Below are 22,253 nucleotides of genomic sequence, written 5' to 3' on the forward strand. Positions count from 1 at the left end.
ATTCGTTAGCGATTGAATCCGATCTAGGCTTGTTGAGAATTAAGAGATTTGAAATTAACTCTTATCTCGTTTAGGATGGTGCAAGTTGAGGTCAACTCAATATTTAAGGTCAATATCTTAATAAGGTTTAAGAAGACGAAAACTATCCGACAGTTTCAGATACTGAAGATCGAAAAAAACTTAGGGTAAATGTCCTAATTCAAAACCATTTCCAGACGCTTTAACTTTGATAGAAGATTCAACACATTAAGTTCATATTTTTTCTGAAGAGAATTACATAAATTTGCTCCTTGACTCTTCTAGAATGTTACTGTTTAATGAAAATTCTTTAGATATAATTTGAAAACTTCTTAAATACAAGAAAAATACGCGAGTGCAAAATGCTGCTATTGGAAATGAATTAATCCAAATGGAGACAAGGGAAATTTTCTAATTGGAGACAAACAGTGTAAGTGAAACCGCGACGAAAGGCTTCCAAAACCTTGTTGTGTTGCTCTTGAGTGCAGGATTTGTTCTTATTCCTGGTCTTTTCACCTTTCCCATCTAAAACAATAAAAAATCTCTCCAAAAATATCATATTTCCGGGGTTTCCTATTGAAGTATTTGCAGACACTTCAGAAAAACCCTTTTTGTTCACGAAATAAGTAATTATTTCATTTGAAAACTTCACGTACCGTTAACAATAAAGATTAGCACTTAAATTAACTAAAATTAGCCAAGAATGTGACATAAATGTTAAACACAACGAATAAACAACAGTCACCTCATTTTGTTTTTCATTGGAAAACATGGTCGATCGATGAAAAATTCGATGGTGCAAAGGTACACTTTTAATTTTTTTTTGAGAAATTAGCAAATTAAAATTTGTGAATATGAATGGATTTTCGTTTTATTTGGAGCAAAATTAACTAAATAATGAAACTGTGGTATAGAATATTTATAAATATAATAATTTAGTACTGTATTTATCGTGAAAACACTGACGTTTCCATTTGGAGTAGCGAAAAATTTCCATTTGGAGCAGGTTTTGAATTAGCTTAATTTACCCTATAGGAACATAATTTTTTTTTTTCAAAAATTCATATTTGCAAAACTTCTCTAAAATATTACTTGTTTCTATAAACTGGGGGAGAATCATGTCAAAAATTAGCTTGGAGCTAAGTTAATCAATTTTTAAGTTTATTTTGAATATTTATATTATATTTCATAGTTCGTTTATAGTTGTTAGTTTAGCACAATTTTTTCAAAATGTTGTCACTCTTGTCGAACTCGATGATCTTCCCATATGGGCGGCTAGTTTGTGAGAGAAAGAAAGCACTACAAAGTCGTATACTACCTGTTAGTGCAAGAGAGAAGGGAAGAAGAATGTTTATTGTGGGTCTGTTGAAAAATGCGATGAGAGATCAACTTTGTGTATGGGAACGTCAAGCCCAGGCAAAAAGGATTTTAGTTTCTCTCGAGTCGTCATCCAGTTCAGCAGCACTTCTTGCAACCGGTCACTGTGGGAAAAGAATTTAACAAGTTCACCCCATGGATTTTTTGGACATCACTCGATGATCGTGTGAGATTGTTTTATTGTGCAAAGAAATTTCTCCGAAAGGTGAAATTTAATAAAAAATAAAAAAATAATAATTTTGGTGGTTAAAAAGTGTTTTGTGAAAAAGGATATAACAATGATGCCGATACAGGATGACTTGGATAAATGCAATAACAATGGTGGCAATGATGGACACAGTGGAACAAGTGGCAATAGTTCTAATACAGATGGGGGTCACAATCAGCACATTGGAGTACAGAGTAGCTCGGCAGTAACACCTACACCCACCATGACCAAGGCAGAATTGAGAAAAGTGAGTTTTGGTTTAGAGATCAGTGATCGCACAGGATCACGATCACGTGGGATCACTTGAATGATCATTGATGTCCTTTGCAGAGTAACAAACCGATAATGGAGAAGAAGCGTCGTGCGAGGATCAATCACTGCCTGAATGAGCTCAAGACGCTGATTTTGGAAGCAATGAAGAAAGATGTAAGTAGGATCACGATCGCGAAGATCACAAATGTTTACAGTCCCCGGTAAATTCAAGTGGAATTTCCTACATAACTTTGTCTCACGGTGACTCAAGTAATTTACATAATCGATTCGCAATTAATAATAATTAATTGGTGATCTTGACGCAGACGACCAAGCCATACGATCCTTTCGCTAAAAATTCTGACGTCAATTACGACCATCGATTTTTGCGGTAAAAAATCAGAATTTTCGCAGTTTACGAAAATTCTGTCGTTTGTTTTTTTTTGTTCTTAAATATTTATTGTATCGCGATCACCAATTTATTCATCGTCACGTGACAAGTAAGACAGTGGACGTTTTCACAATACCTCGTTAAGAAGCGTCATCTCTTGAGGCGGATGACTCTCGAATAACCAAAGATTCGCTTATTTATAAATCATGACGCAATTATGCAGACGAAAGCGCGTAAGTCATTGATTCCCTGTTTCAGCCTTTCCATTGACTTCGAGGATGCACCTCTCTCTTCGGGAATTTTATATGCCATTGTCCGAGTGATTGTGAAGAACACACAAAAGGTTCCCCCAATTGGAATAATTTATTCTGAAACTTCAATTTTTCTTCCATACCTTCTTTTTGTCGTTTTTATTTACCTTTGTCCATTGATCCTCAAGTTTTTAGGGACCTCTTTTTCCATGAGGATTTATTTGGTAGCTAAGGGAAAGATTTGAGTGGGCAATCTTGAATGAAGGCTACAGAATGTATTAAAATAAAATATTTTTGAATCAAGCGAAGGGGTTTTTGATACCTTCGAAGAGAAGATTTTTGTGAAGCTATCTCTTGAATGTTTACTTACATTATAAATATACAACGTGCACTATTATTTCCAGCTTGTTTTTAAGAATTACTATGTGTACAATATGCGTGAAAGTTAACTAAACCACTTGTTTAATTATATAGCATAAATCTTAAATCCCAACTGCAAGATTTTTCAGTCCTCTTACCCTTATTGATGCAACCACATAATCTCATCTCATTATTTTTTTAAAAAATAAAATAACCAAAATTTAACCCGTAAAACCCGCAATTTTATTGATCTTGTTGAGAGATTTATCCTCAATTTACTACAAGAGATCGTTCAAGGTATTTTCAGGGAGTCACAGCAATTTTCGGAATATAATGGCTCAAAATAAACCACAAAGTGGGAAGAGGAGGTGATATTTGCCAATCAGTGTCATGTTTCTCTGTGAAAGTTACCTTGTATGCCCTTTAATCAATGACTCAAAACACCAATCTCCCTCAATTTTCCTTGAGACGCAGCTAACTGGCTGGAAAATAAAGCATAAGCATAAGCAATTTGCATGTTTTCATTGCGAATTCATCTGAATGTATCAATATCAGACGATTCTCTCCATTTTCTTATGCAACATTATTCACTGTTTTTGCCATGTTTGGACCATGAGATGATACGTAAAAAAAGGTAGAGGTTTATAAGTTAAACTTTGAATTTTTATAATTCGATTACATTTGCTAAACTTCCGCTATATAGAGAGCACTTTATTTAAATATGATACAAAGATTGATATCTGTCTTAATAGAATTTATGGTAAAGGTCGTCGAATACGAAAGATAAACTAAAATTTGTTTACTTCCCGTAAAATAATTCAAAATTTATGGATCGTGATATCGTAAGGGAAGCAACAAGTAGGGGAAAGTACTCTCCTTTTGTACGTTCATGCCTTTGAATAATGTGAATTTTCTTTTAGCTTTCCTAAGAGACTTACGCATTTTTATTAAATAGGGCAAATTAAGCTAATTCAAGACCTGCTCTAAATGGAAATTTTTCACTACTTCAAATGGAAACGTCATTGTTTTCATGATAAATACAGTACTAAATTATTATATTTATATATTTTCTATACCACAGTTTCATTATTTAGTTAATTTTGCTCCAAATAAAGCGAAAATCCATTCATATTCATAAATTTTAATTTGTTGATTTCTCAGAGAAATTAAAAGTGCACCCTTTCACCATCGAATTTTTCATCGATCGACCATGTTTTTCAATGAAAAACACAATAAGATGACTGTTGTTTATTCGTTTTGTTTAACATTTATATCATATTTCTGGATAATTTTAGTTAAATTCAGTGCTAATCTTCATTGTTAACGGTACGTGAAGTTTTCAAATGAAATAATTACCTATTCCGTGAACAAAAAGGATTTTCCTGAAGTGTCTGCAAATGCTTCAATAGGAAACCTCGGATAGATGATTTTTTTGGAGGGATTTTCTTATTGTCTCAGATGGGAAAGGAGAAAAAGCCAAGAATAAGAACAAATCCTGCACTCAGGAGCAACACAACAAGGTTTTGGAAGCCTTTCGTCGTGGTTTCACTTATACACTGTTTGTCTCCATAATTAGAAACTTTCCTTTGTCTCCATTTGGATTATTTTGTTTCCAATAGCAGAATTTTGCACTCGCGTATTTTTCTTGTATTTAAGAAGTTTTCAAATTATATCTAAAGAATTTTCACTAAACAGTAACATTCTAGAAGAGTCAAGGAACAAATTTATGTAATTCTCTTCAGAAAAAAATATAAATTTAATGTGTTGAATCTTCTGTCAAAGTTAAAGCGTCTGGAAATGATTCTGAATTAGGACATTTACCCTATTAGCTTATCATCAATTGTTGATAATTCCATGATAATTTAGAGTAAATCTGTTACGAAAAACTGAAGAAATTCACATTATTCGAAGGCACGAACGTTCAAAGGGAGAGCACTTTCCTCTAAGGGGAGCACTACAGCGGATAATTTAATTTTACTGAGAATATGGGATAGCTAAGAGATTCATCTTGAGCATTGTGTAAAAGCATTTTGGGGTTCCTATGATAATTTGCTAACAGTCGGACACTTCTGAAAGTCAGATACATGGAAACTCGGACTATGAACAATACACGTGGTGCTTTATGTCCTAAACGTGTATGATACTGGAGATACTCTAGAATTCAGTCGTTAAACACCTTGGATACGGATTGAAGGAGCTTCCGGGTTACTAAAGGAGAGTACCGGAGATTATGTGAATAAAAAACAATGAAAGTTCACTGATACATCTTTAAATTCGATCATATTTGTGGAAACGAGGAACGTAAATTATTAGAACATAGTAGATGGAAGAATAGACCTTTCTTTAATTTTTTTCTTTAATTCTTCATGACATTCCGAGGATGGATGTCCTCCTTATCAGGTTTTGAATTTGGTGGAAAAATCAAGTACAGTGGAAAGATTTGCTGCTGCATTGCACTTGGACTAGATCACAATTCTCCTTTTAGTTTACCATTCAACGGATAAAAATTCTGTGTGATTCAGCGGACTTACGTTCTGTGTCAGATCAGTACGTTGAATGGTGAACTTAAAGGACAAGTGTGATCAAGTCCAAATAACCTGCAGCAGCAAATGTTCCCTCTTGTACGTGATTTTTCCTCCAAATTCGAAACCCGATGAAGTGGACATCCACACTCGAAAGGTTATGAAGAATTAAAGAGAGAAATAATTCTAAATGATCAGAACTGCAGTTGATTCGTACTGTTGTTCTTCTATTTGTTTTTTGTTTTTTTTTATTAGGGGTCCATCTGGAAAATGATTGCCCCTCTATTTGTTTTTGTTGGCCAACGTTCCGGTTTTGGTTGTAACTTTCTTTCGGACATCACAAACTGCAGCAAATGTTAAAGTCTCAATTGTAAAAAAAATTCCGCAAAATGGAACATTTTGAAGTAAATCGCTAACTATTGTGAAGGACATACGAACGTAAATCTAATTTCCTCGATGAACGAATGTCAGAGAATAATTTAAAGACTTGACCATGACCACTGATGAAGGCTTGGTGATTGAGCCGAATTTCTAGCGCACTATCTACGTAAATTACATTAAAACATTTTATTTTGAAGTAATTTCAAGTAATCTTGAAGTAATTCATTGCATGATAAGCTTATTCTGGCAAGGATTGGGGTGCGGACCAAACTGTGAATTTTTGATTAACATTTCTTTTCCCAGTTTTAATTGCCCTGAGGATGGTTTTAAATAAGCACTGAAACGTTAGGTAATTTAAATAGATAGAAAGAAACCAATAAGGACAGAATTATAATTATTGAATTATTCATAAACCATTCATTAGTATGAATTCTGAGATTCGTTAGTTACTCACATGAGAAATTCACGACTTTTTGATCACCTTTAGTAAGCGTTTTGTGAAGCTTTTGTAAAAACTATACCGTGCTTTCTTCATGGTGCTGTAAGAGTTTTACATGACACTTTACATGAACACTTAACGAAACTCTTACAAAAGACGATTTAAAAGCTGTGAGTTTCTCACGTGAAAAACTCACGCATCTCAGAATTCATATCACATTCTCTAACTCCGTGAACGCTTCACTAGTGAACGATTCACGAGGTTCCCTTCACGACTTCTAGAAAAGTTATTCTGTAACTTTGCGTGAAGCAGAGAGAGGAAGTGTGTTGAAATTTTCATTAAATTTTTAAATTTTTTTAATCAAAAACATTTTAATCAACATTTGAACTAAATAACTATGGAAAACACTGGAATTGAGTATTAAAAATGATGTAGTGTTGTTTTTCAAGCTTTGTATGGAAAAGATTTTCACTGGCTTCATCGAGTGATAACATAATCTTCACCAAAAAATTGAAAAGTGAAACACATAACCTGAAAGTGATCCTTTCACGTGAAACAATCGCAAGTTACAGAATCTCTTATGCTATCACTTCAGTGAAGCGTTGATCAATTTTGACAGGTGATCACAGAGTTACAGAATTCCCCTCTCAGGCGTGAATTAAAAATATGCCTGAAACTTCGATCACAAATTTAGATTCTTTCCTCGCTTACATCAGATGGGCTAGATTCTAAATAGGATAACGAATATGCGTTGTCCTCCCGAAGTACAGGCTTAAGTTAAAATTACTTTTTCGATTCAGGGTGCTTGAAAATTGAAAATTTATTCTGAAGTTGGTATGTGGGATCCCCAAGGCTGTGTTGTGGAAATTTAGAAGAGTTGGGGTCGTGAGTAAAGGTCCTATTCCAATAAAATATGAAATAGGGAAATGTTTCTCCTGAATAGTTTTTAGCACTTTACTGTTCTTAAGTGCTTCTAAAATATCGACTTTTCTTTCTCTTGTTGCCTATCATGATTATTTTCCCCAGTCCTATTCATGTTCCAAAACCACTGAAGTGTCTTGGCATGAACCAATAAAAAGAAAAGTCTATTATGTAGAAGCACTTGAGAACAATCTAGTGCCAAAAAAACATGTTAATTTTTCATTGGAATAGTACCATAATCACTAGGGTAAAGTGATATAAGTTGGACATAGTGTTACAAGTTGGACAATTCGCCGGTACAAGTTGCACATGGCTTTTTTCTTGATAAATACAGTACAAAAATTTGTTTTTAAGCACAAGGAACCAAATTATAAAACTAAAGCATTAAAAATATACAAATAAAAATGAAGTTAAATTTATCAAGAAAAAAGCCCTGTCCAAAATTGTACCATTATCCAACTTGTACCATTTTACCCTGCTCTATAAGCATTTACAAATCACATTCTCGTGACTATAACTTATTTAAATTTCAGATTCTCAATTTTAATTTTATAACACCGATGATAGGAGATATGATATGCTTAATTGCACTTTAATTTGCACACTTATGAACCCCTCGGCAAAAAAAGTCACAAGAATAAAGATTTGCAAAGTCTCAGTCTTCTGTTTTGGAGCGCAGAAAGAAGATGCCCGAGGATGAAGCAAAAATGAAAATCATCGGTTCATCATTTCAGTTCCCACGCTTCCGAACGGATTAAGGTTCTCCCGGTAGAGGCACTTGATCGTGGAATTGAGAATGAAGTTTAGTCGGGAGAGCAAAATAAGCTTTATAAGATCTGATAAACTTGCGAGTGCGATATATCGTGTTGGACTTGAATGAATTTACTTCTCAATGAAACTTTCTTGGGAATAAATCACTGGTGGGAGGAGGAATTTGGATTTCAGGTATGCTGACCACGGGGTTCTTCAGCAAATCAGTCAATAATTTGAAGAGGCAAAAAGGGCAGGGTGAGAGGGAGAAAATGATTGTCGAAGAAACGTTTAACATTTCACTTGGATTTTTCTTTCTTCTGTGCCGTGCACTTTGCAGAATGGGAAACACAATTGGGCGATTTCTTCACTCTTTTTTTTCTCGCCACTCAAAAGAAGAAGAATTAATGACGAAAAAAAGCAAAGCGAGGAGCAAAAAAAAAGACGAAACCCACCTCGGTCAAGGATGCGTGGGAACCGACAAATATTTGCTGGAGATACTCAAATCTCCCTTCTTGTATCTGCCTCCACCTTCTCCTTCACAGAATCATTCAGTGGCCCACATCATAATGAATTTGTGAATTGGATGGTAAGAGAGACGTGCAGTATACAACAAAAAAGCATTTCGAACACAAAAGGAAGGCAAGAAAGGCATATTTGGAAGAGATTCTATGAGAATAGGGGAACAAGTGGATCAAACCAAAGAAACTATTTACAATTGTCCATGGATAACCATTCAGGATGACACATTGTGGCTAGTTACCATTTAAATACCTTTTCTAATTTTTTTAGTAAAATTCCTGAATTATTGACAAACTCAAAGATGGAAAGTGGCGAAAAATTGTTACTTAGTCGGAGATATTTCATAGGATACCGTCGATAATTATTACAATTTACCTTCGGGTCCAATATAAAATAATTTCTGGACCACCCAGGCTGAGTCCCTGCCTCCGAAAATTTTTACATGGTCACTCTCTCAAATTAAAAACTATTTTATGCCCTGGCTTCACTCTTACTTTTCCAAATATCTTCACTTTGACTACGTTGGTCTTGGTTATACGTGAGGTGCAAAATTATGTCTTGGGGGCAAGTTTTGAATAATGGTTATTACAGAGTTTTTGGTGCTGTTGACATAGCGTATTATGCCGCAAACAGGTGTATATTTCTTTTAAACTTAAAGAAATCACTTCAAATTTGAATAATGTATTGAATGTTTGAATACAGGAAATTCTTATTATTTAAGATCAATGTAATTGTGTATAATCATGCAGTTCGTTTAGAATTTTTTATCACTTAATCTTGAAAGAGTGGCTCTTTCAGTTCTGTGAACTTCCCGAAATCGTAACTCTAATGCTATCCTATAATATTTGAGTATAAATTGTTTTCGACGTTACAATTTTTTTTATTGAATTCATGGAGAAAGAAATCATTTTGCGATGAAAGTTTGAGATTCTTGTAAGTGATTCACAGATTGTACAGATTAATATTCAGCTCACCTACAAAATAATCTAAAATGGAATAGGAATGAAATGTAGAAGCGAGCGGTTTATAAACAATCGGTACCGGTTCGTAACCATCTTCACATGCTAAAACTTTGCAGGGAGTCTAGGCTTTTCCAACTAATCCAAAGTTTAAAAAATCGGTTGACATAATGTTCCCTTGAGTTTTTATTCTTCGAAAATAAATTGAAAAAAAAAAACGGAAACCAGGAGTATTGAAGACCATTGTCGTATGCGCAAAAAGTTGATCTAGATAATCTCGCAACCATATTCGAAAGCTCAAAGCATTTTCGAAATACCGAAACGAGTTTTTGGGAGTAACAACATAGGACTAACAACATAGTGTAATTCTTCGGAAGTCGTCTAATAAGAGATTTAAAAAAAATCGATACATTGGAAATGAAGTTCAAGAAATAAGGATCTATCTATAATACCGTCTATACAGACCTGAGGCATAGCCGAATGATAGCTTGACCTTCATATACTAGGAATAATGATTAATTAAACTACAGGGTGGCTGAAAAAAATGCAACAAACTAAAGCGCTCTTTTATCCTCATTTTTTGTTCAACTTTTATGAAATAAAGAAAAAATGGTAGTAAATACATCAAAATTTTAGAATATTATCGGTTTTGTTAAATACGATCTTATTTAGACTTAAGTATGGTCTTAAGTCTGTCAGAAAATGCATCGTAGTTTGCACGAATGTCAGCCTTCTGAATGTCCTGCTATTCACGAGGAATGGCTGCCCTCAGCTCATCGATACTTTGCTACTTTTTAGTCCTAACATTGACCAACAAAATGCCTCTTTTGGGGAAGTCAAACGATTTTGCATCCAAGAATTGTGGAGGTCATTGTTTTCCCAAAATGAAGTGCGAAACATTTTTTTTAGCCAAATCTTGTTCGGAGCGTGATTTCTGCGATGTTGTCGAGTCTTGATCGAACTTCCATTAGTTTCTTCTAAAATTTTTGTTTGTCCACGACTCCAATACTCCTTCCAGGACAATTTCCAGAAACACATTGGCATTCATTTTGGCGGTATAGTCTAAAAACCCGAGTGGAAAGCGATAATTTGTCTTCAAGGAAGTCCAGACCTTCAAATTGAGGTGGTTCTTGACTTCCGGTGGTCATTAGAACGTGTAAATTATCGTATGATCTTTCCTTCAGATAGACACAATCATTTTGTTTGCACATCAATTGCTCAATTGAAAATTTTTCTTATCAGAAAATATGACATATTAGACATATTAGACTGACCATGAACGTGCATGCGAATTTACTCCTTCGTCGATTGAGCATTTTTTTTTTTGAGGATCGATGAAATCTCGTCCTTTTCAGGATTTTTTAGGCTTCATAGAGAGGTTCTTTAAGAATATTTATTTGACGGTTTTTCGCGATCTATGCGTCTCAGAGATCGTTTGTTTGCAGATGTGACGCAGATTTTGTTCAATTTGCTTCTTCGCTTTAAGAACGCTGACAAGCGATGAAGCATTTTTTTGACCTCTACCAAAGCATTTTAAAATGCTACTAGTATCCCTGTACCAAGTTATGTTTCGAAAAACGAAAAGTTTAATTACACTCAGGGTTTTGAAGAGCTCTGACGATAGCTGCTTTCGCATTCCTGCAAAATACAGCGACATTAAATTGTCACGTTTGAGTTTCATTACAGTTTAAAAAAGTTTTACAAAATATTATCGGAAATTCTTTTGTAGGCTTTAGCCAATGAAATGAACTACCACTATGCAAAAATATGCAACCGCTGTAACCAGCGGTTTGACAGCTATGCGCTTTGAAAGTTGTGCATTTTTTTTCAGCCACCCTGTACATTTCCGTTAATTTTACAATTAAGCGGTATCTCGACTAAAGTAATAAGTCTATTAACATCCTAAAAATCGGGAGAATTCGCATGTAAGGCTATGTAGGATATCCAGAAAGAACTTTTTCGTAATTTAATACTTGATTTTCTTTCCTAACTAACCTCGTATTTCCACAGCCTGCACGTCACACGAAGCTCGAAAAGGCAGACATCTTGGAAATGACAGTGAAGCATTTGCAGACAATTCAGCGTCAGCAATTTGCAATGGCTGTCAATACAGATCCAACCGTTATTCACAAGTTCAAATCGGGATTTACGGATTGCGCTGAAGAAGTGACACGATATGTCAATCAAATGGATGGCCTAGATTCTGGGGTAAAACAACGTCTTGCCAACCATCTCAACAACTGTGTCAGCAACATCCAACAACTGGCTCCTCCGTTGAGTTTTCCTCAGCCCCCTACCGGAGTCGGTTTGTCTGCCTTCCCGGGTAGTATCCCAATGCATGGAACGGGTAGTTCTAGTTCAGTCATTCCTATGCCTCAGGATGTCAATAACAATGGAAGGATTCAGATGGGTGGGGTTCAGTTGATCCCATCGAGATTACCGACCGGAGAATTGGCTTTAGTTATGCCCAACAGCAGTAATTTGTCATTCTTCCCAAGTGCCAGTCCCTTTAGTACACCAGCTCCACCTCCTCCCAGCAATTTGGACTTAGGGGCAGCCTATGCTCGTAGTAGTGCTTTTAGCAGTGTCTCGAGACCAGCAGCCACTCGCCATAGTCCTCCGCTTAGTCCTGTATCTTCCATTTCGAGTTGTGGCGAAGATTCACATCATTCCTCAGATTATCAGAATTCCACAGCATCACCGCCACTTGTGCCAAGTTGTTCTGCTGCGACACTTCCATCTAACCTACAACAACCCCAGGTTTCCTCTACAACGGAAACGCAACGAGCTAGATTGGAATCTAAACCTGACATTCACTATGTCAACAAGAAGAGACCATATCCATTTGAAGTCTCTGAAAGCACGGCTTCCAAGTATGAGATTAGTGCAAAGGCCATTAAGTTAGAGGCCAGAGGTGAGCCTGGTCCTAATTTCGATCACAATCAGAATTCTGCCCAAAATGGCAATACTTCTGCCGATATGTGGAGACCTTGGTGACTAAAGAAGTTTGGGTAATTCCTCATTTGTACTGTGATTGGCCCCAATTTTTAAGCTGTAAGATTTCAATAAGTTTTTAGTTGAGGTGTACTTAAGTTTATTATGAATGTTATTTTGTAAGAAATACATTATATTGATCTCAGCCTCTGTTTTGTGTTTATATGAGTGTTAAGTGAATAAAATTTTGCAATTTAAAAATTTAATTGGTTGTATTTTATTAGGCACTATTTCAGAAAACAAATTTGGGATTCAAATCTCCCTTTAAAATTGTTGGTAAGTATCTATTACAGCGATCACGGTTTATTTAGTTGATGAACCGTTTTTTTAATCGTTTTTCCGACCGTAACATAAAAAGTTAGTTAATTTCATTATTTTTGGATAAAAAATATCTTACCTTAGAAATTAATTAAGCTGTTACTATATACATTTAGATGTCCTTATAATTTCCAAATAAACAAACAAAGAATTGGATTTCCTAAGGTCGAAAGAACACCTTTTTGACAGAGAACCCCTATTGACACTTTTGTCAAAATGTTCATATTCATTCTAAGTAATTTGTTCTAAGTAATATAACGTTTTTTTTTTTATAATTCAGCGTTTTTCGATAAGGATAAGTGTTCGAATTTCGTATTCCAAATGGTACAGAGGAGTGTGTCAATAAGTCCTGACACGAGTTCTTAAAGTGTCAATAGGTGTTCCTTTCACCCTACAAATGCAGCCGCCCTAACTAGCGGCAAAGGAAATTTTCTGTGTTTTGGTTAATTACTCCATATACATTATTCTCTGTATAATTTTATCACTTTGAGATTTTGACTTTCGGGATTTTGGGATTCGGGATATTTGCTTTCGGGATATTTGCTTTCGGGATTTTGGCTTTCGAGATTTTTTCGTTTGAAATAATAGCTTTCGGTATGTTTTGATTTGGGATTTTAACCAATTCGAGATTTTGTCTCTTTGGTATTTTTAATTTTCGGGATTTTGACATTTGGAATTTTGGCCGGCACCAACCTTTTAAGAAACTGGTCGTTTTGGAAGCTCAGTTCACACAAATATTCGAAACTTACGCGCTCATGCTTATAATCGACTTTCGATGTTTTTGACAAATCATAGGGTGTGATTGCAAAGAATATCATACCGTATCATCAATCACTTAGTGTTAACATAGCAAAATTGGAACCGTAGTACAGTAGACTCTCTCATATTCGGGCTTTAGGGACTGAAATGTCACCCGAATTAGAGAGAAATTCGGGCGTCAAATTGTATGAAATGCAACGATTTTTTATTCACCTGCATACACATATTGAGTTGATATATGGTAAATTTCATGAAATCCCCTCAATAATACAAAAACACGTCAGAACTAAGACAAACCATGGCAAATTTGAGCATACTTGCCTCATTTGTTAATCATAATCAAACTTGTAAAATGTCAACAAACTTTTTTCAAATTTAACTGCTGCCCGAATTAAAAAGTATCTATCTTAAAAGAGCCGAATTAGCGAGAGTCTACTGTATAACTAAACGAAATTTATTTAGCATATTTTGAACTTCGAACTGAATTTAGAATGAAGATTCCTCGAATGCTTGAAGAGTTTTTGTGAATTGAATATTTTGAATTTAAACAATACAAAGGTGAAATTCAACATGTTGACCGATTTGGTTTTTATCAGTAACTTGGTTTCTGTGCTATGATGGTGGTGTGTTAATGATGATAAAAAAATTACTATATTCTGTGAGTTGCAATTTAGGATTAGAGTTAATAAAAATAGGAACAATTATAATCGGGAAACAATCCAACCCCATGATCCGAGCCATAAGGGGTCAAAAATGGAATTTAAAAATAGCCATATCTCCGGTTTTAAATTTTTAAAATTTGAAAAATTTTACTGTTTTTGAAAGACCTCGTTAAATACTCAAACAATTCTAATTTAGGAGTTAGACTTTAAGTCGGGAAAATTAGAAAGGTTTTTTAAATTGATATTTGGTAATGGGTTAGGAGAGACTGGGGTAAAAAGTCACAAATCGAAAAATTCAAAATTCAATATCTTCCAAGGTAAAAAAGATAGCGGCTCAAATTTTTTTCTATAGATAGCCTCCATAGACCTTCTTCAATGTCGTCGTAAGTTTCTTAGAATTCAAACAAGGAATTTAGAATATAAAAAAAAATATCGAAATTTTTAGTCCTATTTTTGAAATATTTTCCTTGCAGAAGATAATAATTATTACCTACTTATTTTCCAAAATTGATGCACTGGTGAATATTTCCTAAATACTTTGGATTTTTTGAATACGAATCCGCTATCTATTTGAGAATTTCACAAAAGTTCTTTTCTCCAGAAATCCTTTAATTAAAAATGGCCACTTGGGGTAAAAAGTAACAAAAAAGCGAAGCAATTTTTGATGTTTCACGGCGAAAAGAAACGTCATTATCATGTCTCCCCGCTTTTTGTTTGCATTGGTCAAACGATTTGCAGTCGTTTGTGCGTTTTTTTTTTTCTAAAATAGATTGAAAAGTGCTTTTCCCGTTTTCTCACTTTTCTCGCAGAGAAAACGGTGTTTTACAAAGGTGTAGATTAATAAATTTTATCTGAAAAGGGACAGATAATCCTAACCGGCTTATGTAGGTGAGATTCTTAACGTGAGCTAATTCGGAGTGCATGCAAATTCGATTTAGAGCTGAAGTTGGGAGACGCCATTCAGTTATCTTGAATAAAATTCGTGAAATTATACAAATTTTGTATTTAAACCAAAATATCAAGGATTTGGATGAACTGACAGAAAAGTGATATATGGGTGAAATGTAGGCCAGAATGTTCTCTATAATTTTCCCATAGAACATGATCTCATCGATTACTCAGAAGCCAAGATAAGCGAGGTTTTTTGTTTCTTAACTCGTTTTTTCATCCAGAGTTCCCCAAGTAATCATTTGTTGAACTTCAACTATATCAAAGAATTGTTGTATTTTGTGGGACTTTCCATTTAAAACCCTATTTTAAGTGTCTTGGTGGAGTAGAGGCAGTCAAATTGGCATCTGAGTGATTTCAAAGCGTTATTATGGGAAAAATCAATTTTTTCACACTTAAACGGCAAAATCGGAGTGATAGCGTGGTCTGAGTGGAAAATGATGTATGGACGAAATGTAGAGACAAATGTGCTCTACAATTATGTTGAAGTAATCATCAAAATCGGTTCAGCGACAGTCGAGATAATTGAGGTTATGTGATATTGAAATTGGTTTTTCGACTGTGGCGCCCCTGGTGTTGGTCCCACGAAGTTCAAATATTCTAGAAAGTTGTAGAATTTGGTGAGATCTTTCGTTTAAGCCCTCATTCATCAAAATCGGTCACATAGAACCGGAGATATGATTTTTTGAATGTTGTGACCTTTGACCCCTCATATCTCCGGTTCTATTGAAACCACAGCGCACATACGCACCATTTTGGAAACGTCCTAGACTGGACTACAACATACTAAAATTTCATTAACTTGCACAATGCCGTTTTTGAGAAAAATGTCTTTGAATTTCGATGAATTTTGACGCTATCACAGCGCCACCTGTGGTGACTTTTTGAACTTCCATCTGAAAGTGCTCATCGAGACGAAACCAAAAAGGTAAAATATAGGCCGCTATGTTAATTATAACCGGAGATAGAGGCCGGTCAATGTTCGAACTTTGACCCCTTATAGCTCGGGTCAGGGGTTATGGATCGACTTAAGGTTTTTTTTGTTTGATAGGTATAATCAACGGCTACAACATACTAAAATTTCAGCCCGATTGCATAAGGAATTTTTGAGTTATTTAACTTTAAAGATTTAAAAATTTTCTTTTTAATAATAGCGCCCCTAGCGGTGGTTTTATGAACTTGCGATGTTAGAAGGGGAAGTGGCATTTCACGAGAGCTTTCCAACAAGCCCTCATTTTTTAAATTCTGACAATTAGAACCGGAGTTATGGCCATTTTAAGAAATTTTTTTGGACCCTTATAGCTCGGGTCAGGGGGGTCGGGGGACCTTAAGTTTGGTACTGATGTAAAGCTCTAAGGCCCAGCTATAACATACTAAAATTTGAGCCCGCTCGATGCCATAGGGGCGGAGCTATTGAGAAAACAAAAAAAGGGGAGTCTTCAAAATGGCGGAAGGAGGGGTGGGGGGTGGGGGGTCAATGCACCATGTTGCAATTTTCATACGATATTTAACCTTTGCCGAAAACCGCAAGTCGATATCTTTTTTAGTTTAGGAGCTATTAAGCTCCAAAGAGCGGCCGGACGGCCGGCCGGCCGCTCTTTGGAGCTTAATAGCTCCTAAACTAAAAAAGATATCGACTTGCGGTTTTCGGCAAAGGTTATATATCGGGTGAAAATTGCAACTTGGTGCATAGAACCCCCACCCCCCACCCCTCCTTCCGCCATTTTGAAGACCCCCCTTTTTTTGTTTTCTCAATAGCTCCGCCCCTATGGCATTCAGCGGACTCAAATTTTAGTATGTTATAGCTGGGCCTTAGAGCTTTCCATCAATACCAAACTTAAGGTCCCCCGACCCCCCTGACCCGAGCTATAAGGGTCCAAAAAAAATTTCTTAAAATGGCCATAACTCCGGTTCTAATTGTCAGAATTTAAAAAGTGAGGGCTTTTTGGAAAGCTCTCGTGAAATGCCACTTCCCCTTCTAACATCGCAAGTTCATAAAACCACCGCTAGGGGCGCTTTTTTTAAAAAGAAAATTTTTAAATCTTAAAAGTTAAATAACTCAAAAATTCCATTGTGCATCGGGCTGAAAATTTAGTATGTTGTAGCCGTTGATTATACCTATCAAACAAAAAAAACCTTAAGTCGATCCATAACCCCTGACCCGAGCTATAAGGGGTCAAAGTTCGAACATTGACCGGCCTCTATCTCCGGTTCTAATTAACATAGCGACCTAAATTTTACCTTTTTGGTTTCGTCTCGATGAGCACTTTCAGATGGAAGTTCAAAAAGTCACTACAGGTGGCGCTGTGATAGCGTCAAAATTCATCGAAATTCAAAGTCACTTTTCTCAAAAACGGCATTGTGCAAGTTAATGAAATTTTAGTATGTTGTAGTCCAGTCTAGGACGTTTCCAAAATGGTGCGTATGCGCGCTGTGGTTAAAACAGAACCGGAGATATGAGGGGTCAAAGTTCACAAAATTCAAAAAATCATATCTCCGGTTCTATGTGACCGATTTTGATGAGTGAGGGCTTAAACGAAAGATCTCACCAAATGCTACAACTTTCTAGAATATTTGAACTTCGTGGGACCAACACCAGGGGCGCCACAGTCGAAAAACCAATTTCAATATCACATAACCTCAATTATCTCGACTGTCGCTAAACCGATTTTGATGATTACTTCGACACAATTGTAGAACACATTTGTCTCTACATTTCGTCCATACATCATTTTCCGCTCAGACTACGCTATCACTCCGATTTTGCCGTTTAAGTGTGAAAAAAATGATTTTTCCCATAAAAACGCTTTGAATTTGAAATCACTCAGATGCCAATTTGACTGCCTCTACTCCACCAAGACACTTGAAATAGGGTTTTAAATGGAAAGTCCCACAAAATACAACAATTCTTTGAAATAGTTGAAGCTCAACAAATGACTACTTGGGGCACTCTGGATGAAAAAACGAGTTAAGAAACAAAAAACCTCGCTTATCTTGGCTTCTGAGTAATCGATGAGATCATGTTCTATGGGAAAATTATAGAGAACATTCTGGTCTACATTTCATCCATATATCACTTTTCTATCAGTTCATCCAAATCCTTGATATTTTGGTTTAAATACAAAATTTGTATAATTTCACGAATTTGATTCACAATAACTGAATGGCGTCTCCCAACTTCAGCTCTAAATCGAATTTGCATGCACTCCGAGTTAGCTCACGTTAAGAATCTCACCTACATAAGCCGGTTAGGATTATCTGTCCCTTTTTTCAAATTTACGGAAGCCCGTAATTAAGCGAATCAAAATATGATAATACCCAATGTCTGGTACTATTTGCCCCAGCATTTTTGAGAATAGTCACAAAATTACATTTTAGAAATTGGCTCGATAAACATATTTCCTTACAAAATAGAGGAAAATTACTTCTACAAAGTTGTAGAGCGGTAAATTTCTTATAAAACTGCGCTAATTAGAAATTTTTGAAGCGCTCGAGTAGCTTGTAAAAAAATAAAATATCCGTTTTGTGACTTTTTGCCTCAGTTTCCCCTACAATTTCAACACTAAACTAGTGAGTGGGTTCTGGTGTTTATGTTATATTACTAAATAATTTGAGAATATTATATTTCTATTTTTCTGTAAGTATATCCCAACTGTATAATCGATCATGTACGATATATTATTTTGTATTCCACTGTACATTTTGTTACTTGGATAAAATATTCTTGAACTTTTAGCGAAGACACAAGCTTTGGATAAAACCGTCTGGCACTTAAAATCTTTTGAATTGCAACCGAAAATATCTTGAGTATAAACAGTCTATGTTGTACTCATATTAAATACTTGTGACATTATCGCAATACCATTTAATTCCTTGATTCTAGAATGAAGTGCATTTCCTGTGAGTTTTATTGGGTAATTAGATCGTGTTGCTTATGGGATTTTGTCAAAAGAATTATCATTCCAATACAATTTACAGTGGTAAAATGTTCAAAGTATGATAACCGTGGTCATAAAATTATAATGCGAAAAGTGGGGCTGAAAATATGGGTTTCAATTTCTATAGGCGTCAAAACACCCACAATAATTCTCAACACAGGCCAGCTTTAACACTCACTATACTACCAGCCTCCCCAAAGTTTCAATGAATTTGCGGTGGTGGCTTAAAGGGACTCTCTGCAACACGCATATTTCGAGTGGAAAACGAGAGGCAACCCATCAATACGACAAGTGTTAATTAAATAAATATTTGACCAATTTATGTTGCCACTATTTACACACATCCCACTCCTCCATATCTTCTCTCTAGCATTATTTTAATGTGAAGTTTTTTTTTTATTAAACATCTATTTGTGATGTGGTGAAAAATTCAATTATGAATCACTCGATTTGGGCGATGGAATTATTAATGAGTCCTCTACTACGTACAGTTTCCAGGTCTGTCTACCCAAAAGTGGACAATATCACGGCCAATTAAAGCAAATAAAAAACTTGTAAAATTTTCACAAATATCTAGAAAAAAAATTATTAATCTGAAAATATCACCTAAAGAGCTTTCATTCATCACCTAAAGAGTCTACTGTAGTCATAATTTGAGCTCCATATAACTCCAAATTCGATTTTTGGTATTTGACTATCAAAGGACCAAATAAGATCTGATGGAATACTACAACGCTACAATATCGTAAAATCCAGAAGGATTCGTTCATACAAAGGCCTCAGCACATTTTGAAGTAAAATTATTATAATATTTTTCTCATGACTTATTTCAAATTTACCATATTTCTTATAGAAAATTACCTTTGCATTAAGTGGTAGAGAGCCTTGTGCAAGTTCTTCAAGTTGTTCTTACATTATGTAGTAAGAACATAATGTGACGAAAAATTTTTTAATATATCATATTAAAAATATTCGAATCACATTTAGCTTTAAATACGCAAAAGTCGGTGCACAAAATGTCTTTCAAAGAACAAATTATAAAAAGGAAATGGTATTTGTTAATAAAGGTAGCAAAAAATAGAAAAGTATGCATTTGCTAATTTCATATAGGGTAAAGTGATACAATTTGGACATAGCGTTACAAGTTGAACAATTCGCCGGTACAAGTTGGACAGGGATTTTTTTCCTTGATAAATACAGTGCTAATTTTTTTTAAGCACAAGGAACTAAATTATAAAACTAAAGCATTAAAAATATACAAATAAAAAAAGAAGTATACTAAATTTATCAATAAAAAAAAGCCCTGTCCAACTTGTTCTATTGCATTGTCCAGTTTGTACCACTTTACCCTATTTTACAGAAAATTTTTATCACTTCTACAATGACATTCAAAAATCCAAAATTAAACCTAATCCTGCTGTGTTGATAAAAAACATTAGTTATCTTATCTAGAATAAGCCTATTGAAGTTTAATTGCTCATTTAAATCTGGACAAGGTGCCTGGTGGAAAATCCTTAAATAATGTTTCTTTACTGTTATCTGTATTTAACATAAGATTACGGAAGTTCAAAGATTTTTTGTTGGCTGACTGCAAGACTGCAAAGCACCATGTTATGAAGGAATTTTGGAAACTTTGTTTGAGAGTTTTGACGACATGCTGTTTGTTCCTGCAGTCTTTCGTCTGTGTACAGATTTAGAGGCCGAAGGATTATAGATAGAGACTTGAGGTTGAGGGTTCATGGGGATCTCACTTCATAAGTCGATCATGGCATCGTGATCTTCATATTTCCTTAGTTTCTCCCTTTTCCTTCCAAAACTTTGTCTTTTGGGAGTTTTTTAAAAAAATGTACTTTGTACTGGTTGAACTCAAAGAGAGAGAGCAGTTATAATCAGCTTTTTTCAACATGTAACCGTTCTCGAGCTTAAACGGTAAGAGATATCAAATTCTAGTTCTCGATGTTTCCCCTACCTTAAAAACTATCTCCTCCCTCCCCCAAAAAACTATATTTTTTAATTTATTATTTTTAGATTTTCATGTAAACGACTCCAGTAATTTCTTTTATTTTCGAATATGTTTTGGAGATAACCCATGCGAACATTTCATATATAGGCCTATGACCGAAAAACTGTTTGACATCGAATTTTCAAAGGTCAAAGTTAAACTATTTTGGATGGCCTATTTCTCAACCGATTTCCTTAAATTTGGATTTTGGTAAAGTGGTGCAAGTTGGACAATTGGTACAATTTAGACAGGGCTTTTTGTCTTGATAAATTTAGTACTTCATTTTTATTTGTATATTTTTAATGCTTTAGTTTTATGATTTAGTTCCTTGTGCTTAGAAACAAATTTTGTACTGTAATTATCAAGAAAAAAAGCCTGTCCAACTTGTACCGGCGAATTGTCCAACTTGTAAGACTAATTCCAAATTATATCACTTTACCCTACTCGTAAATGATTTATTTTGCTCGATTTTTTTTTATTCGTGGTATGTATTATTTTCAATCTAGAGGCTAAAAGGTGAAAGGCATCGATTTCGCGACTTCAGTGAAGCCCCACCCCCCAAATCTATATTGTTCATAAGGACCATTCTTTCTTTTTCGCTCATCTCTCAAACTCCTCCGAAACCTTGTTTTTCCTCTGATAAGGTTCCAGGGATTTCTTTATTAGGTGAGATTCTTAACAATCTCACCTACTATAATCCTAACAAAATTTCATGTCGTCCGATCGCGCTCAAACTTGGCCAAAATGTGTTTCGCCACTTCCTGATCACGAATATATGGGGGGCTAAGTTACGTTCCCGGCCGTCCGGCCGGCCGGCCGGCCGTCCGGCCGCTCTTTGGAGCTTAATAGCTCCTAAACTAAAAAAGATATCGACTTGCGGTTTTCGGCAAAGGTTAAATATCGTATGAAAATTGCAACTTGGTGCATTGACCCCCCACCCCCCCACCCCTCCTTCCGCCATTTTGAAGACCACCCTTTTTTTGTTTTCTCAATAGCTCCGCCCCTATGGCATCGAGCGGGCTCAACTTTTAGTATGTTATAGCTGGGCCTTAGAGCCTTCCATCAGTACCAAACTTAAGGTCCCCCGACCCCCCTGACCCGAGCTATAAGGGTCCAAAAAAATTTTCTTAAAATGGCCATAACTCCGGTTCTAATTGTCAGAATTTAAAAATGAGGGCTTTTTGGAAAGCTCTCGTGAAATGCCACTTCCCCTTCTAACATCGCAAGTTCATAAAACCACCGCTAGGGGCGCTTTTTTTAAAAAGAAAATTTTTAAATCTT

General features: G+C 35.4%; 1 protein-coding gene across 1 annotated transcript; it reads left to right on the top strand.

Annotated features, from left to right (window-relative positions):
- The first annotated feature begins 1,239 nt into the window (after positions 1–1,239).
- Positions 1,240–12,551, top strand: LOC129804114 (protein deadpan). Its single transcript, XM_055851192.1, has 3 exons — positions 1,240–1,850; positions 1,934–2,029; positions 11,362–12,551. Exons 1-3 carry the CDS (start codon positions 1,674–1,676, stop codon positions 12,346–12,348), a joined length of 1,260 nt encoding a protein of 419 aa, XP_055707167.1. The 5' UTR covers positions 1,240–1,673; the 3' UTR covers positions 12,349–12,551.
- The last annotated feature ends 9,702 nt before the right edge of the window (positions 12,552–22,253 follow it).

The sequence above is a fragment of the Phlebotomus papatasi genome, chromosome 2, assembly GCF_024763615.1.
Source record: "Phlebotomus papatasi isolate M1 chromosome 2, Ppap_2.1, whole genome shotgun sequence".
Taxonomy (NCBI): Eukaryota; Metazoa; Arthropoda; class Insecta; order Diptera; family Psychodidae; genus Phlebotomus; species Phlebotomus papatasi.

What these genes read in the sequence shown, in the direction of transcription:
- LOC129804114 (XM_055851192.1), top strand. Translation starts at nt 1,674, where the DNA reads ATGATGCCGATACAGGATGACTTGGATAAATGCAATAACAATGGTGGC. An exon ending in CCAAGGCAGAATTGAGAAAA is followed by an intron (nt 1,851 to 1,933) that starts GTGAGTTTTGGT and finishes TGTCCTTTGCAG; the next exon opens with AGTAACAAACCGATAATGGA. An exon ending in TGGAAGCAATGAAGAAAGAT is followed by an intron (nt 2,030 to 11,361) that starts GTAAGTAGGATC and finishes GTATTTCCACAG; the next exon opens with CCTGCACGTCACACGAAGCT.